This window comes from Mastigoproctus giganteus, chromosome 5, assembly GCF_048544385.1.
Source record: "Mastigoproctus giganteus isolate SK-2022 chromosome 5, ASM4854438v1, whole genome shotgun sequence".
Lineage (NCBI taxonomy): Eukaryota > Metazoa > Arthropoda > Arachnida > Uropygi > Thelyphonidae > Mastigoproctus > Mastigoproctus giganteus.
In genome coordinates this window covers 50,849,000-50,864,149 of record NC_143579.1, presented here as the reverse complement: position 1 = coordinate 50,864,149, position 15,150 = coordinate 50,849,000, and the positions used below count along the sequence as shown (strand labels likewise).

The following is a 15,150-nucleotide window of genomic DNA, read 5'->3' as shown; positions in this document are numbered from 1 at the left end:
ACCAATAAAACCCGAATCAAGCCAAACCAATCTTCAATAAAGATATGTGACCTTGCCTAGAAATTTGATGTTGTTACAGGTGACCATGAGAGCAGCAGACTGTTTCTTGTGAACAATAAGACAGGACTAGACTTTATTAGAATTGGAGTTAATGAAGTTTTCTTTTTTCTTCCACTGGAGATTTACCTGGACAATTTAATTTACTGGCAATGGATATTCAAGAAGTTGCTGTTTGTGGAGACCGGATTTTGTTGAACTAGATGATTGAAAGTAGCGTGCATAAACAGCAACATCTTGAATATCCATCACCAGAGGGGCATTATTGTATAGCAGTTGCAAAAAAACAGAAGGCAAATCATAAGATGAAGCATTGCTGCCTGCTCTCCATGTTTACAACAGAAAATCTGTCATTTTGAATCAGGTTGATCCCTTCTCTATCTCACATAGTTTTTTTTTTTTTTTTTTTTATTTATGATTGTTTTCTTCAATGAATTAGCTGTGTGGTATACTAGTTTATGTTGCAAAACAGGTTTATGTTGTAATGTGCAACCATTTCATTGTGCTTGTGCGTGTGTGGTGCAAAGCTAATTAACAATATCTTTCAATATGATGCCAAAGAAATATGATGTAAAATTTCAGAAGACATGTATGCAAGATTTTTCATGTATTGTAAAATAATGTTTACTTTGTGTACCGTATGTAGATGTGATTTTTCAATTTCAAGTGGTGGAAAATGCAATATAATCAGACATTTTCAAACAAATAAGCATAAGGAAAATGTGTAGTGTGTAGAAATTAATGCAAAAATAGATGTAACATTTTATATAGTGGTTATGAGGTTGTCGTGTGTGCTAAATGTTTATTTGCGTCATTTATCATAGCACACACCTCTCCTCAGTTGTGCTAATCGTGCAGGTGTATTGTTCAGAAATATGTTTCTCAGTAGTGAAATAGCAGAAATTAGTTGTTTAAGAACAGCAGGTATTGTTAATGAAATTGCAAAGATAAGGAAAGAAGGGGTAGTGATGGCTCTGAAAAATGTGTCATGTTCTGTTGCTGCAAATGGCAGTAATCAAAGGGATTTAAAGCCATATCCCATTGTGGAAACATTTCATGATAAAAGAAGTTTTCAAATGGGATGAAGCTTGCTCTCAATGCCAGCATTTTGAATTTTACTCAAAAGAATATAACACGAGCATCTTCTTCTGAACCTGAAGGTAGGTGCGATTGTTTTAAAAACTGTCTTGTCATGGTAGGCCTAAAAACTACAAGGAGTAGCAAGAGTATTAAATGAGGAGATTGAGCACTTGATAGTAATAGGCTGCCCTTGTCATCTCGTTAATTTGTTTGCCTTTCTTTGAAAGTGGATGAGTATTTGGTGGATATTTACTACTATCTAGAAAGGAATGCTAAAAGGAAAGATAGAATTAAAGAATTTCACTTAATACAGGCCACTGAAGTAACAAATATTTTGAAGCAAGTATGTATGTGTTGCTATCTGATGAAGTATATAACCAGTGGCAATCTTTGAAAAGCCACATGAGCTCTTTTTAGAGTTACAACGTTGGAAAGTATAAGCAAGTGTTAGTGAGTTGTACTGACTCACATCCAGATCTGCCGACCGGGCTAGCCGAGTGGGTAAAGTACCTGCCCGGCAACCCAAAGGTCGCGGGTTCGATTCCCGCCTCGGGCTTGGATCAAAGTACTGCAAAAAACCTTGGGAGGTGCAATATGGCCACAGAAGCCGATGCGCCAACAACTACCAAATCAAAAAAAAAAAAAAAAAACATCCAGATCTAGTTCATGATCCAAAAGAAATTGAAAGAAAACAATTAATGAACTCTTCAAGAAAAGAACTTCTGAATTACAAGCTTCTTGTGAAAGCAATCCTAAACCCTTTTGATTCAATGTATACCTCACATCTATGTGTTGAGGTCATCACTTCTAGATCTGCCAGTGAATGTTATGCACAAATTTGATATACCAGCAGTTTTTAAATCTTCCACTTAAATTTATAAGTTAATTGCCATATCAACCTAAACCTGAAGAATGATTCTGACTTAGTCACAAACACTTACTGATAAGGTTGTGGAGAGTCTAAAACAGGAAGAGATGATTCTGTTCTTTTGCTCATTGATGCTGAGTGAGAATATTTGGTGGACATTTACTGCAATCTACAAAGAGCTAAAAAGAAAGATTTAAACAGTTTCAATTAATACATTCCACTAAAGTAAAAAAAAAATATATATATATATATTGAAGCATATATGTACACTTTGGCTGGCTTTGAGTAAATCTTTAACTAGGCTGGTAGAACTGACAAGTTTATTTAAATAAGAGGTTAGAAGTGATGAGAAAAGCTATATGAGCACTTCTTAGAGTTACCAAATTGCAAAGTATGGCAAGTGATCACTAGTATGTGGTACTGACTCATGTCCAACAAATTTAATAAATTTCATCTCCATTGAGGATTCATTTTCAAATTTGAATGTTTTGGAAAAGAGTTCTCAGAACTTTTGGTATCATTATTAAAGATAAAGAAATAGAATTAAAGCAATAGATGTTTAGCAGCATCATGTCTGTCAGTTTCTCATAACAGAATTGACATACATTGGTTCTTGTTTAGGAAATTGACAAGTGCATAAGGAAGCTTTAAATATAACAGATCATCCCAGGTAATGCTTGGCATTTTAACAATACCTCATAACAATGCTGAGTGTGAGAGAATATTCAAATAAAAACTGGTGAAGCATTGGAATTCATCCTGACAGCCAAGTCTAGATAGCAGGGCCATTGTTATGAACAAAATATTTCCAAAGAGGGCAAAGTGTGCAACAGTATCTTCTTGAAGCAGTAAAAATCAGCTGATGTCTATTCACAGACTGAAAAATCCTATGTAAGCTAATGTTTAAAAGCATACTGTACTGGTAACACAGTGATCACAGTGTACCGATGTGGGATTTACTTAAAGATGTAACTACCATCAGGGGTAAGGGGAAGGGTTTTTGCTATTGTATAGGTGACTACCATGGTCTGAGACAGTTTTTAAATTCTATATAGTGGGTCAACTGACGATTATACCAACGGTGAATTCTAAATTAGAAGCCTTCAGGGATTTAAACTTGGAGTGTACTAGGCTTTCCATACCAACTAAGAAATACTGTTCAAGGTTTAGGCCTAAATGGATATCAGATGAATTAATGTGGCTCGTGGCAGAGAAGAAAAATGCATGGGATGCATATAAATTATCAGGCGACACAGAAGCCTATTACAGATATAAGCTAGTCTGTAATCAAGTCACAAAGGGTGTTAGGCAAGCGAAGGTAGATTACCATTACCCAGTTCAGTATATCAAAAAATATAGACATTCTGTTGCATCTTCTGATCCCACTATAATCTCATATACCTGGAAATAAAGATAAATGTTTTAATTTTTAAATATTTGCATAATATTTATATATACCTTGTTTTTTTATTATTATTTTTTAATTGTATCTCCAGGCACAGTTGGCTGAGTTAGAACAGAGGCATTCTCAACGTGTTATGGAACTGACAAGCCGTCAGAGACAGGATATACAGCTAGAAATTGAAAGACTGAAGACAGCCCAAAGACAAGCAGAACAGTTGCTGGAAGCCAGAGAGAAAACACACAGGCAGAAAGTGTTGGGGCTTGAGCAGCAGGTAATTATCATTTTCTGACTTATGAAAATGTAGCAGATTAATAAAATAACACTTTTTTACTTTTTTTCAGAGTTATTCCCTATCAATTCTGGAGTCTGCCATTTATTTCTTTTAATTCATTTGAAACATTGCTACTTTTATAAAGCTTTTCTTGAAGTGTCAAACTTGAAGAAAAGCTCTATGAAAAGTCTCCTATGTTTCATGAAACTTTTCTTGCTTTAAAGTTGTATAATCCTCGTTCTTATCTCCTTCATAAAGATTGCATGAGGCTCATGGAATAGTATTTTGACAGAAGGAATTTCCTTTATGGAGGTGGGTTATTAGTATTAGCCATATGATGGAAGGAAGTCAAAGGTTTCTGCTGCACCAGCCAGAAAAAAAAAAAATAATAATAATAAATTAGGGGGCTTCAACCCCTGCTCGCTTTGCTCGCCAAACTCTGTGCACACTTTTCTACGTAAAGTGTAGAGGTATGATGGAGTAAGTCAAATCTTTTCTATGTAAAAATACTGTTGAAATGCATTGATGTTCTTCTTCCCCCTTTTTACTCCCATTCTTCAGCAATCACTAGGTGGTAGACTATGCTCGTCAACCTGTGCAATACCACGACTTTACTTATTGTAGACTTGAATTGGTGAAACCGATGTTTAGTCACCAGAGCAAAGTTTCTGTTATTCCCTCCCTCCCTATCTCCATCAACCAACCATGCACGGTACTAAGTACTGTAGATTTTGATACATTTCGTGTTTGGGGGTTTCATATCTCTCCCACGCATGTTTTTTTTTTTTTTTTCTTTCTTTCTCTCTCTTTTCTTTTGTTCTCTGTCAGGGAGCCCAGGCAATCCCTGATGGAGAGCAGCCAGAGTACTGTAGACAGCCTGGCTCACCTCCCATTGGTGGCAGGAGGCACTGCAACCAAGAAGCCAGCACAAACAACAGAATCCAACACTTAATTACACTTGGAAAACACAACATTTTTCTGGCTTTTACAGAGGTTCTGTATTCATTAGCATTAGTAGAGGCATATGATGCAAGAAAGCAAGCTTATGCAGCATCAGCCAGAAAAAAAACAAACTTCCACTTCACCCCTCCATTCGTTTGAAATACCTGTCTAGCTGAGCCTTAAATTTATTTAGGCTATCAACATCCACAACAAGGGATGGAAGTCTGTTCCACCAACCAACTACCCGCTGGCTAATGGCAAATTTCCGCACATCTATCCTTCATCTGTCTTTCCTCAATTTGAATTGATGTCCTCTCAGGTGATTATTCTGAGCAAGAGGAAGAATCCCATCAGCATTGAGCATGCTCAAACCAATCAAGGCTTTATACACCTCTATCAGATCACCTCACCAGTGCCTAGTCTCCAGACACTGTAATTTGCAAAACTTAAGCCTTTCTTCGTAAGACCAACCCTTTGTTCCATTCACTAATCTTGTTGCCCTTCTCTGTACTCATTCCAGCAGCTCTACATCTTTCTTGAAATGAGGCCTCCAGACCTGTATACAGTACTCAAGGTGTGGCCTGACCATTGCCTTATACAAGGGAATAATCATCTCCTTATCCCTGCTAGAAAAATTCCTATATATCATTGACAAGACACCATGAGCTACTCTTGCAGCCCGTCTGCACTGTTCAGAGAACTTCATATCTGCCTTCACAATTACCCCCTGGTCCATTTCATTCTCTACCACTGTCAGTGTAGTACCACAGAGTTGATATGTTGCTCTGGGGTTGCTGTTTCCCATATGTAGTACTTTACATTTGTCAATGTTAAACTTCATTTGCCACCTCTCAGCCCATCTGCTCAACTTTTCCAGATCCTGTTGCAGCAGCATAGCATCAGTAGTGTCCTTAACAACCCTGCCAACCTTTGTATTGTCTGCAAACTTGGACATTAAGCTTGATATACCATCATCAATATTATTTATAAATACAGAAAACAATAATGGACCCAACACTGAACCCTGAGGGACTCCACTAATAACATTAGTCCACAATGAGCAGTGTCCATTGATTATCACTCTGTGATAATCAATGTGATAATCTTCTCCCCCCTCAACCACCCCTTTATCCATAGCAGCAATTTGCCTCCAATGCTACACTTCTCCAATTTGTGCAGCAGTCTTCCATGTGCAACAGTATCAAAAGCCTTTCTAAGATCCAAGTATATAATATCAAAGTTATTCCCTGCATCCAGTTCTTTAGTGACTAAATCATAGTATCCAATCAAATTGGCCAGGCAAGACTTCCCCTTAACAAAACCATGTTGTGTCTGATCTATAACTGAAGTCTTGTCTAGATGATCCTGCAGTGCTTCTTTAACCAGTGCCTCCGATAATTTTCCTGGAACAGAAGTTAAACTCACAGGTCTATAATCACTTGTCAGCCTTTGAGAATTGGGGTCACATTTGCACATCTCCAGTCTATGGGTACCTCCCCTGAGTCCAAGGAAGCTCTCATAATTATGGCTAAGGGCTTGCTTACTTCCTTTGCTGCCTCATTTAATATAACTGGATAGATCCCATCCACCCCAGTGCCTTTCTTGTGTTTATCTTCAACAATTTCTCCTCCACTTTACTCTCAGTTATTACAAGATTATCTAGCTTAATGCCAGAGTTGAATACACCTCAGAAACTACTAGGCTTTACATACTAACTAAGAAATAGTGTTCAAGGTTTAGGCCTAAATGGATGTCAGATCAACTTATATCTATCATATGCATGTTAATTTATATGTATGCCATGCATTTTTCTTCCCTGCCATATGTCTCATTAGTTCATCTGACATCCATTTAGGCCTAAACCTTGAACACATATTTCTTAGTTAATATGTAAAGCCTAGTAGTTTCCAAGATAAGTTCTTTGAATGCTTCCCATTTTGAATTTGCTGTTGGTAACATCATCAGTTGGTCCCACTGTATAGAATTTAAATACTGTCTCAGACCATCGTAGTCGCCTTTACGAAAGCAATAACCCTTCCCTTTACCCCCTGATGGTAGTTACCTCTTTGAGTAAATCCCACTTCAGCACACTGTGATCACTGCCACCTAGTGATTCCTTTATCTGCAGATTCTTAATGCATGAAGAATCACTACTGATAATCAGATCAAGAGTATTGCTCCCTCTTGTTGCCTCACGAACATGCTGATGTAGAAAACAATCATCCAATAAATCCACAAAAGCCTTGCTAGTGTGTGAGTGACCAAACCACAAATTCCAGTCAATATCTGGGAAATTAAAATCCCCCATTATAAGACTCTCTGATTTACTGGCCCACTCTATTTCCCTGTACAGTTTCTTATTTTACTCATCAGAGTCATTAGGCCTATAGCACACTCCTACTCTCAATTTTGATCTCCCAATGCTTATGTCACACCAAACTGACTCAACACTGCACTGTCCAGCGATGTCGACTGGCTTCACTTCCTTGGTTTTTGTGTTTCTTAACTAATAGCATAACCCCTCCCCCCTTCCTATCCTGTCTATCCTTTCTGTAGACGTTGTACTCCCCAAATTGCAGTTCTGCATCCCTTATATCTGTGTGACACCACGTCTCTGATATCCCAACAATATCTGCCTTTGATGTTTTGAGCAATACCTCAAATTCATCAAATTTATTTATCGTGCATTATATCGTGCAAACTCCTAGCATTGGTGTTCATGCAAGTATATGTGCAACTGTTCCTATTCTTAGCTATCCTAACACAACCCATGTGTTTACTTGTACCGCAATGACTTCCATCAGTCTCTGAAATATCCTGCATCTTGTTTTCCAGGCTTCTGCTCATTCCAATAGAAGCAGTGCAAGAATCACTTTCACCTCTGCCAGTGGCTACTGTTAATCTATTAGTCCTTGTATCCCCCCCCAATCATCACAAGAGTACTGATGGCATGCAGATGTGGGAAACCACAGGTGGGCCTTACCCAAACAGGCACTATGATTGATATCTAATCAGGAAATGACCTATGTAATTATTTATCTGTGCATTTGTAGTGATGTAATTGCACTGCCCACTTGTACCACGTGACTGCATCCCTCTTCTCCCATTGCTTATCCCACCAGGCAGCATTCTCAAGGTGGAATAAATATCACTATGCAATTATTTACCTGCTTTTGTATAGGAAAAGGCCTTTTGCTTCGGGTTCGATAATGCATGAGAAATATTGTTGCATCCGAATGAGCAGGGCTAAAATATTTACAAATTATACAAATATTTAAAATATTTATAAAATACTAAACTATTTACAAATATACAAACTATATTGGGTGCCTTCATCAGCTGCCGTTACAATGGAACATCAGATGACACCATGCATGGTCATGTATTACATAGTGAAGCACATGCACAATGTCGGTGAATGCTATGGAGGCAGTTTTCTTTCAAGTTGAAGACAACAATGTAATTATTTACCTGCGCATTTTTAGTGACGTAATTGCCCTGCCCTCTTTTCTCACTGGCTCGAATAAATATCACTAGGAGAAAAACTTTTTTAATGTGTAGAGAGATAAATAATAAAATGACATAGAGCAGATATCTTTTAAAGGCACAAATGGTGATGTTGTACACATTGGCACTAATGATATTAAGAGTAGGTGGTCTGCAAATTTATTTAACAAGTACAGGACAATGTTGAGAAAGTCACAAGTTAAGGTTAAATTTGAAAGTGTATGCAGTTTTGTCCAGACACAATAGGAGGGAGTACATGATTGAGAGCCTTCCATCAATACAGCCATGGAGAGATTGTGCAAGGTGCATCGGGTATAATTTTTCTCAGTGTGGTCTGTGCTTGTTAACAGGAGAGACTGCTTCTACAGAGATGGGATACACTTAAATAGAAGGGGTTCAAGAATATTTGCAGATGCCATCAACGAAGTGTTAGGTGAGTCGGAAAACTATTAACTTGCAGGGAGACAGACTAATAGATTAACAATAGTCACAGGCAGAAGTGTAAGTGATTCTTGCACTGCTTCTACTGGAACATGCATTAAGCTACTGGAAATTAAGGCCTGCTGTGGGTCATCATGGCACAAGGACATGCATGGGCAGTGTTAGGATAACTAAGAATAAGAACAGGGGTATGTTTTACTTGCACATACACAAATGCTAGAAGCATGATGAATTTATGTAGTGCTGGTCAAGTCATCAAATGCAGCCATTGTATGGATATAAGAGATGTGAAATCACTCAGATATAAGCAATGCTGAATCTTATCAATTCATCAGACCAACTGATGAATACAATGTATACAGGAAGGACGGAAGGAACAGGAGGAGGGGGTTTATGCATATTAAATCTAAGGCAGTGCATCCAGTTGACACAGAAGGCCTGTGCAACGTTGAGTCGGTTTGGTGTGACGAGCATTGGAAAACAAAAATGAGGGGAATGTGTTATAGGCTCAATGACTATGATGAGTACAACAAACAGCTGTACAGAGAAATAGTGGATCAGTAAATCAGAACGTTGTATAATGGAAGATTTTAACTTTACAGGTATTGGCTGGAATGTGTGGATTGGTCCCTCACAGACTAGCAAGACATTTGTGGATTTATTGGATGACTGTTATTTACAGCAGTGTGTTAGAAAAGCAACAAGAGAGTAATACTCTCAATCTGATTATCAGCAGGGATTATTCATGCATTAAGAATCTGCAGATAAAAAACTGTGTGATCACTAGGTGGCAGTGATCACAGTATATTAATGTGGAATTTACTTAAAGATGTAACTATCATGGAGGGTTTTGCTTTTGTAAAGGTGACTACAACGGTCTCAGACAGTTTTTAAACTCTATGCACTGAGACCAACTGGTGACCATCACCAAATTCTAAATGGGAAGCATCCAACCCCGGGGGCTCACAATTGGGCTTTGCATACTCAGGGTCCTGAGCTGGATATCATCATTCTTCTCTTTCTTGGTGATTCCATCTCTCTCTGGGTAACTCTCAAATTTTTTTTTTTGGCTGGTGCAGCATAAGCCTCAGGCTTCTTTGTACCATATGGCTAATAATAATAAAAAGGAAATAATCATAAATACTAGGCTTTTCATACCAACTAAGAAATATTCAACTGTTGAGACACGTGGCAGAGAATAAAAATGCATGGGTTGCATACAAACTACCAGGTAGTACAGAAGCCAATGGTAGATGCAAACTAGTCTGCAGCCATGTCACAAAGGAGGTTAAGCAAGCCAAGGCAGATTATTAGAAGTTTCTGGCAAAGAATACCAAAATAAGCAGCAAAAGCTTCTCTACTGTGGCAAAAATGGAATGAAAATCATTGTTTACCAATGACGTACTATTGCACATATTAACAATATTCAAATCATGCTGTAGCTTGTTTTTTCCTATACAGATCAGTTGTTTTGTTGGAAACTGTAAAGTTTTGATTGAACTGTGCCTCTTTAAGTGAATCAGTGTTTTAGCCCTTTGGCAGGAAAAAGAATGATCGTAATTTAAAGCAAAGAATTGTTATTAAATTTTTTGTGAAACTAAAAATGGTGCAGAAACATTGGAGATGTTACAGAAAGTGTACGGTGATGAAGCCATCAATCAGCCACTTTTGCATAAATGACACAAATGGTTCAGAGAGGTTTGAGGAGATGCCCAAGAAGACCACCAACTTCAACAATTGACAAGGATGTTGAAAAAATTCATGAGATTGTGTGCAAAAACCATCAGATGAGCATTCAACTGATCACAGAAAAATTACACATTGACAACGAAACAGTAAGAATAGTTTTGACAGATGGCGGCTTTTCATCATGACAATGCACCGTGTCATTGCTCTGTCACACTGAGAGAGTTTTTAATGAAAAACAAGTTCACAACATTGGAGCACCCACCTTATTCACCAGATTTGGTGCCACACAACCTTTTTTTTTTTTTTTTGCTGGATACCCAGCCACGTTGGAATTCCAGGAAACAAGCATGCAGGCGAAGCAGCAAAACACCCTGCTTGCTTTGATTCCATCCTAGTTCCTTATTCTGACTACAAGCCAATCATACAGCAGATGTGGTCTGAAATGTGGCATAATCAGGTAGCCAACAAACTTCTTGAAATAGAACGAACTTCACAGCTATGGAGATCTAGTTCCCGATTAACCAGGCACGAAGAGGTCGTGCTTGCAAGAGCACGAATTGGCCATACGCATCTAACTCATCTCTTTTTACTGCTAGGAGAAGAGCCTCCACTCTGCTCGCATTGTAGTTCCATTCTTATAGTGAAACATTATCATTGAATGTGCACATGACGATTCAGCTAGAATTGAATATTTCAGACCTTTAACTCACAAATACCCTTGCAACTAGCTCATATACTTGGAGATGATGCCAGTCTATCAGAGCTGTTTAAATATCTAAAAATGATAAACATATACAGTCACTTCTAGAACAATTTCTTTCATATATTGACCAACACTCCAAAGTAATAAGCACATTTTGGCCATAGCAGCCCTTGCACCAATAAATCCAACTCCAACAGCAACCTTTCTTCTGTTCCAAAATTAAAATCCACCTCAAAGGAAAACCCTTTTGAGGACTTAGCAGACATTCAGAAGCAATGCAGCCATTAAAGGCAGTATCTACTGAGGACTTCTGCTGCTGTTTTAGATCCTGGAAATCGCAAATGGAGCACTTGCATAGGCACAGCTGGAGAGTACTTTGAAGGGGATGAACATTGAAATTTTTGTATTTAAAATCATAAATGATATTAAAAATATTTCTTGTTTCTTTTTAGCTGAACCATGTATATTAACAGTAGATGGAGTAGGCTAAATAGGTATTTTGCATCTACATTCACACATGGTGAATTCTTTATGGAGAAGAGGGATGCCAGAAGTTTGTCAAACTCTAACAGGGAGCCAAATGACTTTGTGATAACTGAGATATTGTTGAAGTCAAACATAAAAAAGGCACAGGAAAGTTGGATCTTTTCAGTTATGTTAATGGATGCAGCAAAGGAGGTAAGCAAACCCTCAGCCATAATTATGTAATCTTTGGATTCGTGGGAAATCCCCGTGGACTGGAGATCTGTGAATGTATCCCTAATTCATAAAGAGGAATCAGAGAGTAACATGAGTAATTACAGACCTGTTAGCTTTACTTCTGTTCGAGGAAAAATAATGGAGTCACTAGTTAAAGAAGTAATACAGGAGCATCTAGATAGGAGTACAGTATACTTCAGACATAGCATGGGTTTTTAAGGGGGAGATCTTGTCTGACCAATTTGATTGGATACTTTTATACAGTGACAAAGGAAGAACTGAATGCAAAAAATAATTTTTATATCGTATACTTGAATTTCAAGCAAGTTTTTGATACCGTTGCACATAAAAGACTGCTGTACAAATTGGAGCATTGTGGTGTTAAGGGCAAGTTACTGCTATGGATAAAGGAATCGTTGAGTGGGAGAAGACAGAGTGGTTATTAATGGATACTACTCTTTGTGCAGCGCCTCCGTAGCCAGGTGGGCAGGAGCAGCAGTGCGTGGCACACGCTTCTTGATTAGACCGGGGTTCGAGCCCGTGACCACTAAATACGGAGGATACGGAAAGGTCAGGGAATTACCACCACATATACCCAGAGCAATATGGCCTTAGTTGCTAATACTCCTAAAAACCAAATAAATAACTAACTAACTAACTCTTTGTGGATTAATGTTATTGGTGGAGTCCCCTATGGTTCAGTTTTGGTTCCATTATTGTTTTCTGTTCGAGGTTCTGTTTTAAAAAATTTTTAAAACAGATAAGAGTATATAGGCTTAATGTCTAAGTTTGCAGATGATACAAACGTTGGCAGAGTGGTTAATGAAAGAACTGAAGGTATGCTGCTGCAACAAGATCTAGAAAAATTAGGCAGATGGGCTGAGAAATGGCAATTGAAGTTTAACATTGACAAATGCAAGATACTGCATATGGGCAGCAGTAATGTGTCAACTGTGTGGTACTACAGTCAGGGTAGTGAAACTTAAAAGAACCTGAGGATAATTGTGCTGTCCACTATGACGTTCTCTGTAGGCAGGCCAGATCATGATTAGTTCATACACATCTGAAGTCCTCGTTTTAGGATGTACAGCTGCTGGAATGGGTACAGAGATGGGAAACGAGGTGGGGGAGGGAAGATACTAAGCACCTGCAATGTGATATGAATGAGGTGTTTAAGGCTTTGAATGGATTGAGCAAGCTTAAGGCTCAGTGGGATTCTTTCTCTTGCTTAGAGGATATAAATTCAAATTGAGGATAGATGATTGCAGAATAGATGTGTGACAGTTTGCCTTCAGCCAGTGGGTGCTTGATTGCTGAAACACGCTTTCATCCATTGTTGTGGAAGTGGATAGTTTGAATAAATTCAGGAAAGAACTAGACCAACTATTGGAGTGGATGGATAGGTCAAATGGGAGTGTTTTTCTTTTTTTTTTTTTTTTCCTATTGCTGTATGTATAAGCTTGCTTTCTTGCATCATTTGCCACTATTAATACTAAAATTAAAAAAGGGAGGGAAAAAACCCCTCATATAACTCTTTTCATATACAGGAATACTTTGCATAGTTTACAAATTGAAAAAAAAATTAACTGCGTTATGCACCAATACATTTGATATATATGTACTGTATTATAATGGCGTGGGCCAATGTGTTATAGATTCAAGGCCATTCTGACTGTTGTCACAACTCCCATTATATACGGACTCTGCTAATATTCATACATTAGTGAACACTCTAGATTCCGAACGGTGAGGTCATTGATTGCATGTAAGCTGTACAAATATTTTTCGCTATGTACTTTTATTACAGATTATTTTTTAAAAACGTTAAACCTTTATATGCACATATGAGTAATTGGCGCTGAGTGTTGTTCTAGATCCAAACATCGAATGAGGTATGAAAGTAAGGCAGGCGTTGAAAAATGACATTCGATGTTATAAAGAGATGTATGCAGATAAAAAGAAGAAAAAACTGTGCAAACTAAGCTGATGAGTTATTTTTCAAAATAAAAATACAGTACATACTTCATTTATATTCTTTTGGTATGTACATACTGCAATAAAAATCATTTCTACTGTACTTACTAGTATTTTTAATTTTTATCATTTTAGTTTCTTTTTTGCAAGAACTTTGTGCGCATCAATTTAAAGTAAACAAACACCTATATATTTTTGCAACTCGACCCATATAATCAAATTGTCAGAACACATTACATTAAAATACATACTAATGATACTTCGATCAGCGTGGTTTTGCACAGAGCTTTATTTTTTTGGCACAAATTACCTGCGCTATGCGAGGTTTTTCTGTATAGGTATATGTTTGGATATCTCTGTATGAAGTCGGCCTCAACCCCCCATGTAAGCAACTTATTCCAGTAATTATCAGCTCACTGGCTAAAAGAAAACTTACTACAATCCAATTTAAACCTCTTTCCCACCCCATAATTTGAATTTGTTCCCTGGTTCTAACAGTAAATTTTGCCGTTATTCATTTTGCTTTCTTCTCTAAGGTGCTTGGTTGCCAAGCTCTGCAGTCCACATATTTAATGCCTTTTCTCATACGGATGTCATTTTGCAGATCTTATCAAGTGGGTTTGTTTGCTATTTAGTTTTTAGGAGCATTAGCAACTAAGGCCATATTGCTCCGGGAATATGCGGTGGTCATTCCCTGACCTTTCCGCATCCTCCGTATTTGGTGGTGATGGGCTTGAACCCCGGTCTAATCCAGAAGCGTGTGCTACGCACTGCTGCTCCTTCCCACCTGGCTACGGACGTGTCTTATCAAGTGAGTTGGTGAGATCTGTATTTTTAGACCCTTTCAGGTAGCTGGATACTTTATTTTTTTTATTTATTTTTTATTTTTTGTTTACTTGCAGTTTCTATACCTGGACTGCTCTTCATGGACTAATGTTATTAATGGAGTTCCCCAGGGTTCAGTGCTCAGTTCATTGGTTTTTTCAATATTTACCAATGATATTGATGAAAGTATATCAGGCTTAATGTCTAAGTTTGCAGGTGATGATACAAAGGTTGGCAGGGTAGTTAACAACAGTCATCAGGGTGAGCTACTGCAACAAAATCTAAGAAAATTGGGTCAATGGGCTGAGAAATGGCAGTTGAAGTTTAACGTTGACAAATGCAAGGTACTGCACATGGATATCAATAACCCCACAGTAACTTATCAACTGCATGGTAATACACTTTGGGGTAGTAGAGAATGAAAAATACCTCAGGGTAATCGTGCAGTGAGACATGAAATTTTCTTAGCACTGCACACATTTTACCAGTACATCTCATGGGGATTTGTCAATGATATACAGATGATATACTTTGCTAGTAGGGATAAGGAGGTTATTCACCCTTTGTACAAGGCCATGGTTAGGCTGCATCTTGAGTAGTGTATACAGGTCTGGAGGCCTCACTTTAGGAAGGATGTAAATCTGCTTGAACAGCTGCAGAGAAGGGAAACCAGATTGGTGAAGGGAACA

General features: G+C 38.0%; 1 protein-coding gene across 2 annotated transcripts in view; it reads left to right on the top strand.

Annotated features, from left to right (window-relative positions):
- LOC150085385 (uncharacterized) overlaps nt 1–15,150 on the top strand; it is a 237,836-nt gene that overhangs the window by 201,835 nt on the left and 20,851 nt on the right. For both annotated transcript variants that reach the window (XM_090373192.1, XM_090373193.1), the window contains one exon: nt 3,502–3,681. In XM_090373192.1, coding sequence (XP_090229318.1) covers nt 3,502–3,681 — 180 coding nt within the window. The remainder of the gene's footprint in view (nt 1–3,501; nt 3,682–15,150) is intronic.